This window comes from Condylura cristata, unplaced genomic scaffold (assembly GCF_000260355.1).
Source record: "Condylura cristata isolate star-nosed mole 26May11 unplaced genomic scaffold, ConCri1.0 scaffold00022, whole genome shotgun sequence".
NCBI classification, from domain to species: domain Eukaryota; kingdom Metazoa; phylum Chordata; class Mammalia; order Eulipotyphla; family Talpidae; genus Condylura; species Condylura cristata.
The window spans coordinates 5,904,820-5,919,383 of NW_004567123.1; the positions used below are offsets into that span (position 1 = coordinate 5,904,820).

The following is a 14,564-nucleotide window of genomic DNA, read 5'->3' on the forward strand; positions in this document are numbered from 1 at the left end:
AGTAGAACTGAGAAGGATTTTCCAGTTTTATAGAAGTGTTGATAAAATTAATGTCAAGTTACCAAGGTAGCTCACGGGCATCTACCTGCAGCTCCATTCACCAGAGACAGAAAGGGGAGCAGAACAGGCAGATGGACAAAGGACACTGCTGAGGGGAAAAGTGGGCTGGTCAGAAGAGGTCTGCCACACCATGTGAGTCACCTCTGGGGCAGGGATCGAACTCATGCTGAAGTGGCTTTAGCTTCTTAGTGCTGTGCTTTAACCTGCTGCACCACCAGGAAGGGCTGGATTATATTTTATTAATTTGAAATATATATACTTTATTATTGTTTCACTGTTCAAAAAGGCACAGACAAAACTGGAGACAGGAGATGACCAGAGCTGGGAAGGTGGGGTTGGTGACCCTGCCAGGAGTGGGTGATGGGCAAGACCATCCCATAGAAACCCCTCTTTCCCAGAATCCGGCTGCCTAGGACACTGTAGTCTTTGTTTGAAAAGGATCAGGTTGAGGGACAGTCCCAGTCCCTTTCTGTCCCATCTCACTTTGCAAAATGCCCTGGCATGTAGTTTTTCTCTAAGGTAGGCTAGGCTATTTAGTTTGCTTCCAGTTATTAAACCTGAGTCACTTAAAAATAAAGCAAACAAAATGATGCCAAACTTAAGCAATGCCCAAAAAAGCAAGGTTTTTTTTCCCCCTTTTGTTAATTATTTTTAATTGTTAATTAAAAAATAATTGTTAATTATTTTTAAAGATTTATTTATTTATGCATATAGCACTGGGGTACAGTCCAGAGGCACAGGGGTGGTGAGAGGATTCGCCAGAGACAGTGGGGAGCAGAACAGGCAGATCTACTGAAATACTCTGCTGAGGGGAGCAGCGGCCAGGCCAGGAGAGGTCTGCCATGCCATGTCACCTCCGGGGCGGGGGATCGAACTTGCACTGAGGTGGCTGTGACCAACTAGCAGTGCTGGGTCCTAACCCATGTGCCACCAGGGAGGGGCCCCCTTTTGATAATTTTTTAAAATAATATAATAGTTTATTTTTACATCATTTTGAGCGTTTTTCTATCTCAGTTGTAATCCCCGTGGGCTTCCCATCACCAAATCACCCGTGTGCCATCACTATAGTCTAGGGCATTTCCCTCCATCCATTGTTCCTTTTGATAATTTTTATAGCTTTCAAAATTTAACAATGGGTATTACTTTTGTAATACATAATTGATAAAGAATCTTTAAAACTATTATAACCTCAGTGCTGCTTAGCCTGTGGGTCCGCATCTTAATGGTCACTCAGAGGAGAGGTTCTGCTTCTTTTAACTGAGGTGACTGATGTGGCCGAAGTCATTTGGGGACTCACCTTGAGGTGAATTGTCTAAGAAGCTTGACTCATTTCTGGTAGTTGATGCTGGCCATTGACTGGGCGGTATGTCTCCATATACCTGAGTTTTCCCCCATAGTGTTTCATTTTAAAACATACTAAGAGGATGGGCAAGCCCCATTGTGCAAATGTTCTTGTCTCTCTGTCATATATGTTAAACTTGGTCAAAGTTAGTCACATGGCAAAACCTAAAGTGAGTGTGGGCGAGGACTCTCCAAGGGCACAAAGATATAGGGGACAAAAAGGCTTTGTGCACCAGAAATCAATGTTGCATTCTACTGCAGGTGAGCGATACGGCCACCCAGGATGCTATGCAGAATGTCCGTGTCCATACCACATCCTAGATCAACTGAATAGCAGTCTCTTGGGGTGCCATCAGTATTTTTGAAGTTTCTAGGTGATTCCAATATGTAGTCAACTAATGGAAAAAATAATTCCACTTAAAGAAATTTGACACAATCTTTTTGAAGTAGATTTTTATCATTGGTTATTAGTATTCTAGGATGACAGGCAAGAGTTAAGAGTTTAACATAAATATGTTTTCATGTGCCCACATGTATGTCTATAGATTTCATATCAGTGAATGGTCATTAAAAAACAAGGATGGGCCAGGGAGGCAGGAATATCTCAGCAAGGAGTGGGAGTTGACAGGCGTTGTTAGGCTCATCCATTGTCTATAAACTTTATCACATCTGCCTGATGACTTTTTTAAAAGCTACCTTTGTGGTCAGAAAGTTTGTGTCTTAGACCTTATTTTGTATTTTGAGAATGATCTTCCATGGTCCTCTCTTCTTTGTCAGTATCATATATGATGGTTAAGATAAACCAAGCAGGGTGAAGCAAAAGTAGTGAGATACTGAAGGTAGGTAATTGGGGTAGTCCCGTGAGAATAATCATTTTTCTTCAGTAGAACTGAGAAGGATTTTCCAGTTTTATAGAAGTGTTGATAAAATTAATGTCAAGTTACCAAGGTAGCTCGCGGGTAGCTCACGGGCATCTACCTGCAGCTCCTTGGAATATATATGTTGTGTGTTGTGTGGAGGAATGATCCTGATGTTATCTCAGCAACAAAGGTGGGATCATTGCTTGAAATGGTAGCTTGAAGTATGGGAAACAGGATAGCGTTTGTCAATCTGCTGATCTTGATTTGAATCCCAGTTCTATTGTTTTCCTTTCGTATGACCTTCGTTAAGTTATATAACCTCGTGAGGCTCAGTTTCATAATTTGTTAAATGAAGATATTAGAACTTCTTGGCAGCCACTATGAAGATAAGAGGTAATGCATTTAGTACACACCTGACATTAGACACGTGGTAGCTGTTACTGCTTGTTACATAGATTCTTAACAGAGTTTAAAGATTGCTCTTGTGTAATCATGCCTCATATTTGAAAAGTTTATGCTTGGGTGAATAAAGAGTTTTCATTCAACCAATTCATGTTTCTAAAGCAAAGATCCTTTGCATAATTTCATATTTAGTTATGTCTGGAAACATTTTTCACTTCCACAAGCGGAGGTGGAATTGTGCTGGTGGCATCAGGTAGTTAGAAGCCGGGAATATTACTAAATAATTTGTAATGTACAGGATAGTGCCCACAACAGACTCCCAAATTTCATTTCCTGACCTAGACCAAATTGCACATTTATACAGATCAAGTTGCACAAAGCCTTTGCAATCCTCTACATAATCCTGGTGTTTTGTTGAGAGGATAGAGCTCTGTGTAATATATATTTTTTAAAGATTTATTTATTTTCATACAGAATTTGGGTACAGGCCAGAGGTACAGGGGCAGTGAGAGGATTCACCAGAGACAGAGTGGGGGGCAGAACAGGCAAATCGAGGAAGTACACTGCTGAGGGGAGCAGTGGGCGGGTCAGGAAAGGTCTGCTGCGCCATGTGGATCACCTCTGGGGATCGAACTCACGAGGAAGTGGCTTTAGCTTTTCAGTGCTGTGCTTTAACCCACTGCGCCACCAGGGAGGCCCTGTGTAATATTTTTATGTGAAGTGTACCATATTCCTAAAGATTCCAAAGATTTAAAATCTCTGATTACATCCTAGCAAAACTTTGTGTGTGTTCAAGTGAGATTTGGGCTCTAAGTAGGACTTTCACTTCAGCCTCTTAATTCTTTTTTGAGATTATACACAGGTAATTCTTCTACCTAGTGGGTAGTGTGAGCTAGTTTCTGATCTTCTTTCTAGGGAGAGTCTGTGGTTGAAAGCCCTCACTGAGTGTCCAAGAAAGAGGCTAGCTGTTATGGAGGCAGCAGCCTGAACCGTCAAGCATTGAGCAAATGGATGGGAACCAACTTTCTACTCTGTGTGGTGTCACCAGGCAGGAGAAAGGCTCCAAACTGATCCCACCTTCAACAACACAGGCAGATAACCTGGGAGTGAATTGGCTACTGTCCACTGCTCCACCCACTGGGAATCAGAAGGTAGACTAAGGGGCTCTGCCTAGGAGGCACGTGGAGCAGAGAGACATGTAAAGAAGTCACCCTTGCTTCTCTGCTTAAGACTTGCACCAGGGACTTGGGGGAGGTGGAAGGAGACACGAACTCAAGCCATGCAGACACACTTGGAAGAGACATGAATGAGAGACCCATGGGAGGCTTACAGTGTCAGCCATTATCTTGATTCATACTTTGATCAGACGTGTGCAATGACTGCTATATTATGGACGTTGCTGTCTTTGTTCCCAATCCAGTATAAACACATGGAAACTGAAGTCTGCAGGGTACAACCTGAAAATATTCACCCCAGAAAAGGTCTGCTTTTACAATTATGTGAAGGGAGGGTCTTTGGGGGCTGACATTCTAAGTATCATGTAGAGATTTAAAAAGCCAAAATACTAATTATTTTTTATACTGTGTAAGTCTTTAAAAAACAAAACCTCAGCTCTTTGAGGTTTTTCATTAGCTCTTTCTTCAGTAATTCTGATCACGTTCCAATGATGGAAAATTTTTTTATACTTAATTGCAGTGGGCACTCCTTTCCAGTCAAAAATGATAGTCATGGTTCACCTGAAACCAATAAATATAGATTGTTTTTCATGAAAGGAAGGCTGGTAATAAAGCTGTCCTTTCAAGATGCAAATATGGCTTATAAGGCAAAAACATTGATACCCTTTCTGGTTTAGAAATTCTGTCATTATTCAGAAAATATTTTTAATCATGCTATGAAATATTTTTAGAACTGAAAATTAAAAGCAAACAGAACACATGCTTCCCTCAAATATACTTAGCACTCCAATCACTTAACATGCAGATGCCCCCTGATCTTAGAAAGCCAAGCATGTTGCTTCTTAAATATTATGACTTAAATAACTAGTAGTTAGTAACTGATATTTCTGAGGATTTTTTCCTCCTTCTAAAAATGTACCTTGAAATTAAAATTCTTTTGGAAATGATACTGAACATTCAGAATATTTACTTGAAGACTTAAACATTTGTGGGATACTTATTTACCTAAAGCTTAAAAAATTTAAGAAATGTGGGCCCTCCCTGGTGGCCCAGCGGGTTAAAGTACAGCACCAAGAAGCTAAAGCCACTTCCACATGAGTTCAATTCCTGCTTGCCCCAGAGGTGACCACATGGCGTGGCAGACCTCTTCTGACCCGCCCGCTGCTCTCCTCAGCAGTGTACTTCGTCGATCTGCCTGTTTTGCCCCCCACTCTGTCTCTGGTGAAGCCTCTCACCCTCCACATCTCTGGCCTGTACCCCAGTTCGGTATGAATAAATAAATAAGTCTTTAAAAAAATTTAAGAAATGTAAAATGCAAAGTTGGAAGAGATCTGAGAAATTACAGAAGAAATGCTTATAAAATGGCTAAAATGTACCAAATAACAATATGAAAATTAATAAGAGCTCCACCTGGCCCGGAGGAGCTCCACATGGCGAGACAGACCTCTCCTGACCGGCCCCCTGCTCCCCTCAGCAGTGTAGATCTGCCTGTTCTGCTTCCTGCTCTGTCTGGTGAATCCTCTCACCCTCTGCATCTCTGGCCTATACTCCAGTTCTATATGAATAAGTAAATAAATCTTAAAAAAAAAAAGTACTAAGTGCCTTGGCACATCAAACAGAAACCCGTGTTCTAGCTGTGAACCTTCAACACACATTTGGCAGTAGCAGAAATTAAACATAGCAAATAAACGGTATAATCAGGATGATGTGCAGAGGCTTTTGACTGTCTCCCAATGTCTGTTTCCCTTCTAAACTACTAGAGACCATAATTTTTAAAAAATTTTTTTATGATAATAGTTTATTTTTACATCACTTTGTGCCTTTTTCCATCTCAGTTGTAATCCTGTTGGGCTTCCCATCACCAGTTCACCCATGTGCCATCACCATAGTCTCGTACACTCCTCCTCCCCATTCTTGATCCCATTCCCCACTCTACCCCCGTAAAATGTCCCTGGTATGTTCATCATTATTATATTTTCCCCCTGGAGGCCATGATTTTTAGCCAGCTCTCTGATTGCCCAGAAGAATATTTCCTACTCCTCCTTGCAGCTAGTTATAGCCACTATTAGTAGATTGTGACTAGGTGACTGTATGTAGAAGTGATAGGTGCATCTTCTGGGTTGTGCCCTTAGAGAGAAGGGAGGGAGTGACCTCTGGGCCTGTTTTCTGAAATGGGGATGTGGCGGTCAAGCATGTTGGATCCTAAAGACAAATGCCATGTCCTAGCAATAGTGGAGCAACGAGGCAGAAGCTTGACACCATATCCCTGTCACCATGGCACTCAGCATCAACTCTAGACTGATTTTATCCCATTGTTTTGCTCTCAGTTTTGGTTCTGTTACAACAGCCAAGCCTTTATCCTAATACACAAGAGGCACATCTCAAGCAAATACGAAGAACAGCATCAAGAGTATAGATGGTCAAAATGGTTGACAGTGTGAAGTGTTGGCATGTATGTGGAGAAAATGGAACTCCCTCAGATAATGCTGGTGGGAATGCAAAATGGAACAGGCACGGTTTAGCAGTCTCCAAAAAATTAAACAGTTACTGTATAGCCAGCATTTCCACTCCTGGGTATCTGCCCAACAGAAAATAAGTCCACACAAAAACTTGTATGTGACTGTTCATGGCAGCATTATTCATTCTAGTCCCAAACTGAAATAACCTAAATAACCAACAACTGAGGAACATTTGGGCAAACAAATTATACATCCAAATAATGGAATACCACTCTGCCATAAAAATGAGCAAACTAAGAATACATGCAACTCTGCGGTATGCTACATGAGTGACAATTATGAAAGAAGCTAGACATGTGAACCTATATGTTCATGGTTACATTTATTTTCAATTTCTAGAAAAGGCAAACCTGCAGTGGTAGGAAGTTCAGTGGTTGTGTGTAGCATGGAGTGGCTACAAAAAAGTACAAGGGATTTTTTTTTAGGTTTTAGAAATGTTCTTAAACTGTATTGTGATAGTAGCGCAATTGAACTATCACCTACTTAAAGTAGGTGAATTTTATATCATGTAAATTATTCCTCAAAGCTGTTTTTAAAAATAAAGAAGATAGGCAAGCTACTGGTGCTGCTATCAAAGGCTTAACTGTTACTCTTCGATTTATGCATGTTTCACAGTTAACCATGTTGCTCTCTTGCAGTAGTAGACCCGTGAGAAACAATGCAGAAGTGCCCAGAAATAAAAACGGATTTGTCTTAAGACACGATATGTTAGAGTGGTGTGTCACAAAGTAATATATATCCTTAATGAGGAAAAGGTAAAGGAAGGCTATAGCAGCTGCATTTTGATATCATAAACTTAGAAGCGAGACTAAAGGACTTTAATAGAGTCTTAATTGTGAGCCACCTTTTCCTAGAAACTTGGTGTAACGCAGACTTTTAAAAAATAATTTTCAGAGACTGCAGACAGAGTGGCATTGTAACAAAGGTGTTTCAGGTGGACTATGAACCACGAAATACAGTCTTATCAGAAGACATGGAAAATCTCAAAGACCCTTCAAAGCAGGCAAGTAGTGAATATAATATATTCATATCTGTAGTGATCACATTCTTGCTGGCCGTTCTTAGTGGTCACATCTCATTACCTACACTCACTGTCAGATTCTTATAACTGAGGTTAGTAGAACCACTGAAAAGTTTCTTATTTCCCACCCTCTGATGAGCCCCTCCTCCCCCCACCCCCCCTGGCCGTTAGACATGTCCCCAGTGTCTTCAGTGATGCTCCTGTCAGTAAAGCAGAAACCTTCAGCCTGGCATCCTAAGTGATGCATTCTGTTCTCAGTCATCCTTTCCCCTGTATGTGCTCCAGCCTAACTCTGTTTGCAGTGCTCTGTCACTATGCCTCTAGCTCTCCAGGCCTTGGCCTTTTAAAAAACACTAATCCTAAGTGATTATTTTGCTCTTTATCTATCTCCCCCATTTACTATAAGCTCTAAGGGGCAGAGTCCATGTCTGGCTTGTTCAACGCCATGCACAGGACCAGATAGGAGAGGACAGTGAGTGTTTATTTAACAGACATATTATACTAGTAGAAACCTTCAGTGGTCTTTCATTATGTTGAAATGTTCATACTCAAATAACTAGAAAGCCTCAACTGTGGAGAATGAAAGAAACCCCTCTAAAAATTGATTTTTTGCCATGTTAGCCCCTGATCTACCTTTATTTATCAGCATATGCTCAGGCTTGAATTAGGTACAAGGGACTGATTCCCTGGAGAAGTCCAAGTGAAGAAAAGCTTGTCCATGGATAGTTACTATACATGTTCTCTCTATTCTGACTTTGCCCCCTGAATCTGGTTGTCCCTTGGTTGTTACTCACATTCATGCTGACCAGTGCTGCTTCCTGCCTCCGGTCCTGGCTGCTTGACCAGATGGGGCCTACTAGTCAGACTCTGTCTACCCACTAAGCAGGCAAGTCACAAAGCTGTGTCTTTCTAGAGAAAGGTGAGAGGTCACTTAGTATGAAGACTTATAAATAATAATCACTGCTATGTAAAGGAAAAAAATTTATTCTTGGAAGTTAAAAAAAGAGGATTAACTGGGAAGAAGAGGGTTTCCAGCCAGCTGCTTCTTCAATCTCTCTTCCCCCCCAAGTAGGGTTTGGTTAAAGTGTTGAGATTGGTGCAGTTTCTCAAAAAAAAAAAAAGGTGAAATTATATTTGAGACAAACATATTAGAGGAAATTCTCTGGGCATCACTTTTTTGGGCTGGGGAGAAGTTACTTTCTAGACAGAGTAACATGCATACTTTTTTTTTTTTTAAGATTTATTTTATGCATTCAAGAACTGGGGTACAGGCCAGAGGTGTGGGGTTGAAAAGATTCACCAGAGACATAGTGGGGAGCAGAACAGGAACATTGACTGTGAAGTACACTGCTGAAAGGAGCAGTGGGCGGGACAGGAGAGGTCACGCCATGTGGGTCACCTCCCTGACGGTTGATCAAACTCCTGCTGCAGTCGCTGTGGTTAGCTTCATAGTGCTGTACTTTAACCCATTGCGCCACCAGGGAGGGCCAACATGCATACTTTAAATACATTTTCTCTGGTAGGTAAATTTGAGTGTGAGAAAGGCAAGAATTTAGGAGATAAGACTTTATGATAAGGAAATGCCTGTTTGGGTGAATGGCTGAAACTGCTGAGAGCAAGAAGAGATGGGGCTCCACACAGTGATTTCTCTTCACCTCTGTCAGAGAATCTGACAGGGAATCTGAGTGCAGGGAGCTTTCTACCTATGCAAATTCTTTACCTTTGTTAAAAATTTGTTGATTTTCTTTCACAATTTTTTTGTGTACCAAAAAAAAAAATTACTGTGTACCCTTTCAAGTACGAAGCACACACTGCACCTCGTGGCACAGGGGTTAAAGTCTCAGCTTTTCAAGCTGTTACCAACCACCAAGGCCTGAGTTTCAGCCCCAGCCAGGAGCTAACACACCTGATGCAGCAGGCCTCTCCTGTCTTACTCCCTGCTCCCCTCAGCAGTGTAGTTCAGTAGATCTGCCTATTCTACTCTCCACTCAGTCCCTGGTGAATCCTCTCACACCCTGAACCTCTGGTCTGTACCCCAGTTCTTGTATGCATAAATAAAAATAATTAATTAAAAACAGGAAGCACATGCTATGACAATGCCTCCACCATGTAACTTTAAATTTGTACATTCTAAATGTTCATCACCAATCTCTTCATTCCTAGGAACTGAAAAATGGATTTATTGGATCAAAACTAAGGAAGAAATGTAAGGATGCTGAGAATAAACTGGATTGGAGTGTTAGTCTTAGAAAATTTCCAGGTATAATGTGACAGATCAAAGATAAAGTATTCTAAATCACTCCATGGTTCATGTCTTATTTTCATTCCTGCAGAAGAGTTGGAACAAAAAACACAGGAGAATGATCTGCAATTTGACTTTCAGTGCTGTGCTTACTAACAGCTTAAGGCCATTAGGGGAAGTCAAATAGTCCACCAATGTCAGATTTACAGACTCATTTCAACAAGGGAGACCACACACCAAAGCGACAATGGGGCGTCTCACCAAACCCAGGAAAAGATGCAGTTTAAAGTTTGGGGGGAAGGGTGGAAAAAGTCTGGGTGAAATTTAAATAAAAGCAGAACTTTAATAGGTACAAATAAGGGCAGTGTGCAAAGCAGTCACTCTCAGGTATGGACTATGAAGGCGACCAGGGCTCTGCTCTGAAATGTGGAAAGAGAATTGTGTTCAGGAATACCGAGACCTTTCTTTGAAGCTCTGCACCAGGTTGGAAATTGAGGCAGGTTCTCTATGTTGAAGTGTCTTAGATCCTCCTAGTAGAGTCAGACATTTCATTTATACTATTATAATTTCAAGCATTGAAGTTTTTGATAGTCTCTGGTTTGAGAAAACAAGGTTTCTCGCAAGTGAGAAGTGATAGTCTCTCAGAGAGGGCTGATAGGACATTTTACAGCTGCCATGTGTCTTTGGGACAAACACTTTTCTGCAGAACTTGCAATTGAATTTACCTATATTCTCAGCTTGATGTGGAAGGTTGTGGAATGTAGCAGGGCAGATTTAAAAGTTCTTAATCTGGGCTATATTTTCCTTTCGCAATGTTATTTCATTGAAGGGGGGAAGGCTTTTTAATACAGTTGCCACTTCTAGGGAAAGAATGTGATGACAGTGGCTGTTTATTGAAAGGTTTCCAACTAGGGAGATTTGTTTGCATGATTACACATACAATTACAGATGTTCACAGAATGCTGTTTTTGATGTGATTTTAGACCTTGAGGTAGGTGAAAGAACTGACCCTAAGATTTGGAAAGATCTTCGCTTCTCTGAGAGTCCGCCGGAGACCTACCGTGAAGAAGCTGGTTCTATAACGCATGCCCATCAGTCCCAGGTAACTTTAATTTTTCTTTTTTTGAGAGAAAAATCTTTTAAAGAATGAATATTACAAAACAGCCTTAAGTATTTTTAGAAATACAGTCTTATAATCACCTGTAGTGTGTCCAGAAAGAACTATTTTTCTTTACACACATAATTTAGATAGCCTTGCCTACCTAGTTATTTAAGAGTTGTTGTTGCCAAAGCAGATATAAAGTAAAACAGTATGTAAGGATTTGGAGATTCAGAATCCCTTCCAAAACTGGGAACATGGGGACAAGTTTGGGAAATCTGACTAGCTTTCAGAGAGTATTTACAGGTAAAAGAACATAATGACTTCACCTTGTCTCTCATGATTCAGAGAGAGGGTGAAAGTATAGGGGCAAATGTTAACATATGCAATCGTTCAAGCTCAGCATACAAACATTATGTGAACTATCCCTGTTATGTCTGAAATTATCTTCAAAAGCTTACTATAAAAGTAAAAGAAAACAGGGATAATACTACCCTCCTCATAAGATCATTGTGAAATGTCAAGGAGTTAATGACAACAAAACACCAAAGACATTTTACTATCAAACCCTCCATGTTAGTTTCTCTGCATCACATTCCTTCTCCAATCTTCTTTTCTGTCCCCTACCTGCCATGTGGACCTCTAGACCACATGAAGCCAACTGAAACTCAGGATAGGCCATGCACTGCCCTGCCCCCGTGCCTTTGCAAATGGACTGATGACCACTGATGACCATTTGATAAATTTTGTTCTGCTAGTTCAGATTTAGGTGTTACTGCCCCTCTCACTGGAGTAAATGAAAGTGATGATTCCCTCCTCTAGTTTCCCATGGGACTTAATGCACAAAAGTGTTACCACTCCATTTTTATATTTTGTATGTACCTACTTCAGCTCCTTAGGGGCAAGAACAATATAATATTTCTTTTCCCCTTCCTTGCGTCAAACACAGTGCCTGCTACAAAGTGAACACTCAAATAAAAATATATAAATCAACTTTAGTATTTCTGCCTATCAGTAAGTAAATGCTACATATGTTTTTATAGGTGAGTCCTTTTGAGTCTCCTAGAGATGTAATCTTTCAGAAAAATGAATGCTAACATAGGTTTTTAAATTCTAAAATCTGGTTTGCCTGATGATCAACTCAGATATCTTTACTTGTAAACTTTTGTTTTCAGTGAAATACGCATATCTGATTATGAATAGCACTTCAATTTTTAAAATTTTGGGTATTGGAGTTATAATTAAGACTTTTCCCATCGTGGTTTTTAAAAAGGAATTCTGGATGTGGTAAGACAAAACACTGACGTAAGTTTTTAATGGAATTTTACATAGCTTTTGCCATGATTTTAATCTGTATTCTTAATTTTAGTTCTCTAGTTTTGCACACATAAATGACCAGAAGAGTTTGACAAGCACAGAAATTATGAGAATTCAAAGGGAGACAGACTTCCTCAAGTAAGTATTGCATTTTCTTTACTGTTCCATAAATCCTATCAAGACACATTGTGGTAAAAAGAATTTAAAGATAGGACACCTTTAATTGTTTTTATAATTAATTTTTTATAGATTTAAAGGTATGATTAACATAAACTACACATATTTAAAAAGTACATTTGATGTAATGTATGTGATCTGAAACTAATACCGTAATCAAGAAAATAAAGAAAGCCATCACTTCCAGAAGTTTCCTACACTGTACCCTTGTGCACTTTCACATCTACAGGCAATTGTCAATCTGCTTCTTGTCACTAAAGCTTTGTTTGCATTTTATTCCTTAAACAAAGGAATATTCAGTATGTGCTCTTGTTTGCCAGGCTTCCTTCATGCTGCCTGATTATTTAAAGACCGTCCATTCATTGTAGGTGTCAAATATTTCTTTCTTTTTATTCCTGAGTAATATCCCATTGTTTTTGTTCCCAAGTAATATTCCATTGTATAGATACATCACGATTCGTTTATTCAGTTACCCATGGAAAAACAGCTGGCGTGTTTCTAGTTGTCAGCTGTTAGAGATAAAGCTACTGTTAATATTTGTACAGAAGTTGTCAAAGGCAAATATATGTCCTTTTCCATTCTCGTGGGTAAATACCTAGGAGAGGAAAGACTGGATCAAATGACAGGTGTTTGTTTACCTTTTTAAGAGTCTGCCAAAATGCTTCCAAAGAGGTTATTCTACTTTACGTTTTCACCAGCATCGAGAATTCCAGTTTCTGTATGTCCTCATCAACACTTTCATTTTTATTTGTGTATTCTGATTTCTTCAATATAGAAGTTGAAGTCATCCATTTGAAGCTTTCTTTCCTTTCTAATGTAGTCATTCAGAACTTTAATATATAGACAGTGCCTCCTGAGTACTTCTTATTTTTTTTTAAAGACTTTAAAAAAATCTATTTGTACATTCAAGAACTAGGGCATAGGCCAGAGATGTGGGGAGTGAGGGTTGGGGTATGTGTGAGAGGATTCACCAGAGACAGAGGAGCAGGACAGGTGAATCTACTGAAATATACTGTGGAGGGGAGCAGTAGGCCAGACACGCTGCGCCATGTGGTTAACTCCCTGACTGGGGATAGAACTCATGTTGTGGTAGCTGGCGATAGCTTGATAATGTTGAGACTTTAACCTCCATGCCACCAGGGAGGCCCCTCCTGAGTATTTCTTTAGCTCTAGTCTGATATTTGTGTCTTCATTTAATTGTGTTTAAAATGTTTCCAAATCCCTTTGCTGTTTCTTTTTTGATCCATGGTTTTTTCAAGTGTTTTGTTAAATTTCCAAAATTTGAGGATTTTCCTTATATATTCTGGTATTTATTTCAAATTTAGATTTTTTTGGTCACAGAGTGGGTACTGTATGATTTGATTAATGATCCATGTGCATTTCCAAAGATGTGCATTTTGCTAGGTTACTTGTTCTGTATGTTAATTAAGTTAAGTTAGTTTACAGTATTGTCTTCTTTGTCTTTGGTGATCATTCATTGTTTAATAAATTGTTGAAAAGTTATGGTGAAATCTATGGTTATAATTATTAATTTGTCTACTTATCCTTACATTCCTATCAGGATTTTTGCTTCATGTACTTTTTTTTTTTAACTTCACGTATTTTTATTTATTGTTAAGTACTAAAGTATTTTGGGTTTTTAAGTCTTCTTGCTTAATTGATCCCTTTATCATTATCTATCCTTCTAAAATTCTTAATTTGGAAATCTATTTTGTATGATTCTAATGTAACCACTCCTGCTTTCATCTGATTGGTGTTAATGTGATACATTTTTTTTCCTTAAGATTTATTTATTTATGCATACAAGAACTGGGTACAGACCAGAGGTTAGGGATGAGTGGATTCATAAGAGACAAAGCAGGGAACAGAACAGTCAATTGACAAAGTACAACGCTGAGGGGAGCAGCGGGGGAGGCAGGAGAGGTCTGCTGTACTATGTGGGTCACCTCCCTGGCCAGGGATCGAACTTGTGCTTCAGTGGCTGTAGCTAGCTTCATAGTGCTACACTTTAACCTGTTGCACCACTGGGAAGGGCCCCATTTTTTTTCCTTTTAACCTTTTTTATTCCTCTACTTAAGGTTGTTTTTGTTTTAAGATGCATATAGTGAGGTCTTGCTTTTAAAAATCTGACAACACCTGCATGCTAACTGGGTTGTTGAGTGTATTTAGATTTATTTTGATTATTGATATGTTTGAATTTAAATCAGCTGTTACACTGTTTTCTGTTTGTCTTATCAATTTTTTTTGCTACCCTTTTCTTTTTTTTCTGCCTTCTTTTGGATTTATTGGGTATGTTTATGATCCCATTTTCTTTTACATCCTTTGTTGCTTATTAGTTATCACCTCGTTTT

The 14,564-nt window shown here is 39.5% G+C and overlaps 1 protein-coding gene across 5 annotated transcripts in view; it reads left to right on the forward strand.

The window, feature by feature from the left end:
* The window catches only part of DZANK1 (double zinc ribbon and ankyrin repeat domains 1), a 59,044-nt gene that overhangs the window by 5,554 nt on the left and 38,926 nt on the right, over nt 1-14,564 (forward strand). For 4 of the 5 annotated variants that reach the window (XM_004686934.2, XM_012728077.1, XM_012728079.1 and 1 more), the window contains exons 4-7: nt 7,252-7,360; nt 9,542-9,638; nt 10,604-10,722; nt 12,089-12,174. In XM_004686934.2, the coding sequence (XP_004686991.1) occupies nt 7,252-7,360; nt 9,542-9,638; nt 10,604-10,722; nt 12,089-12,174 (411 nt within the window). The remainder of the gene's footprint in view (nt 1-7,251; nt 7,361-9,541; nt 9,639-10,603; nt 10,723-12,088; nt 12,175-14,564) is intronic. The other variant, XM_012728080.1, reaches the window with a different exon arrangement.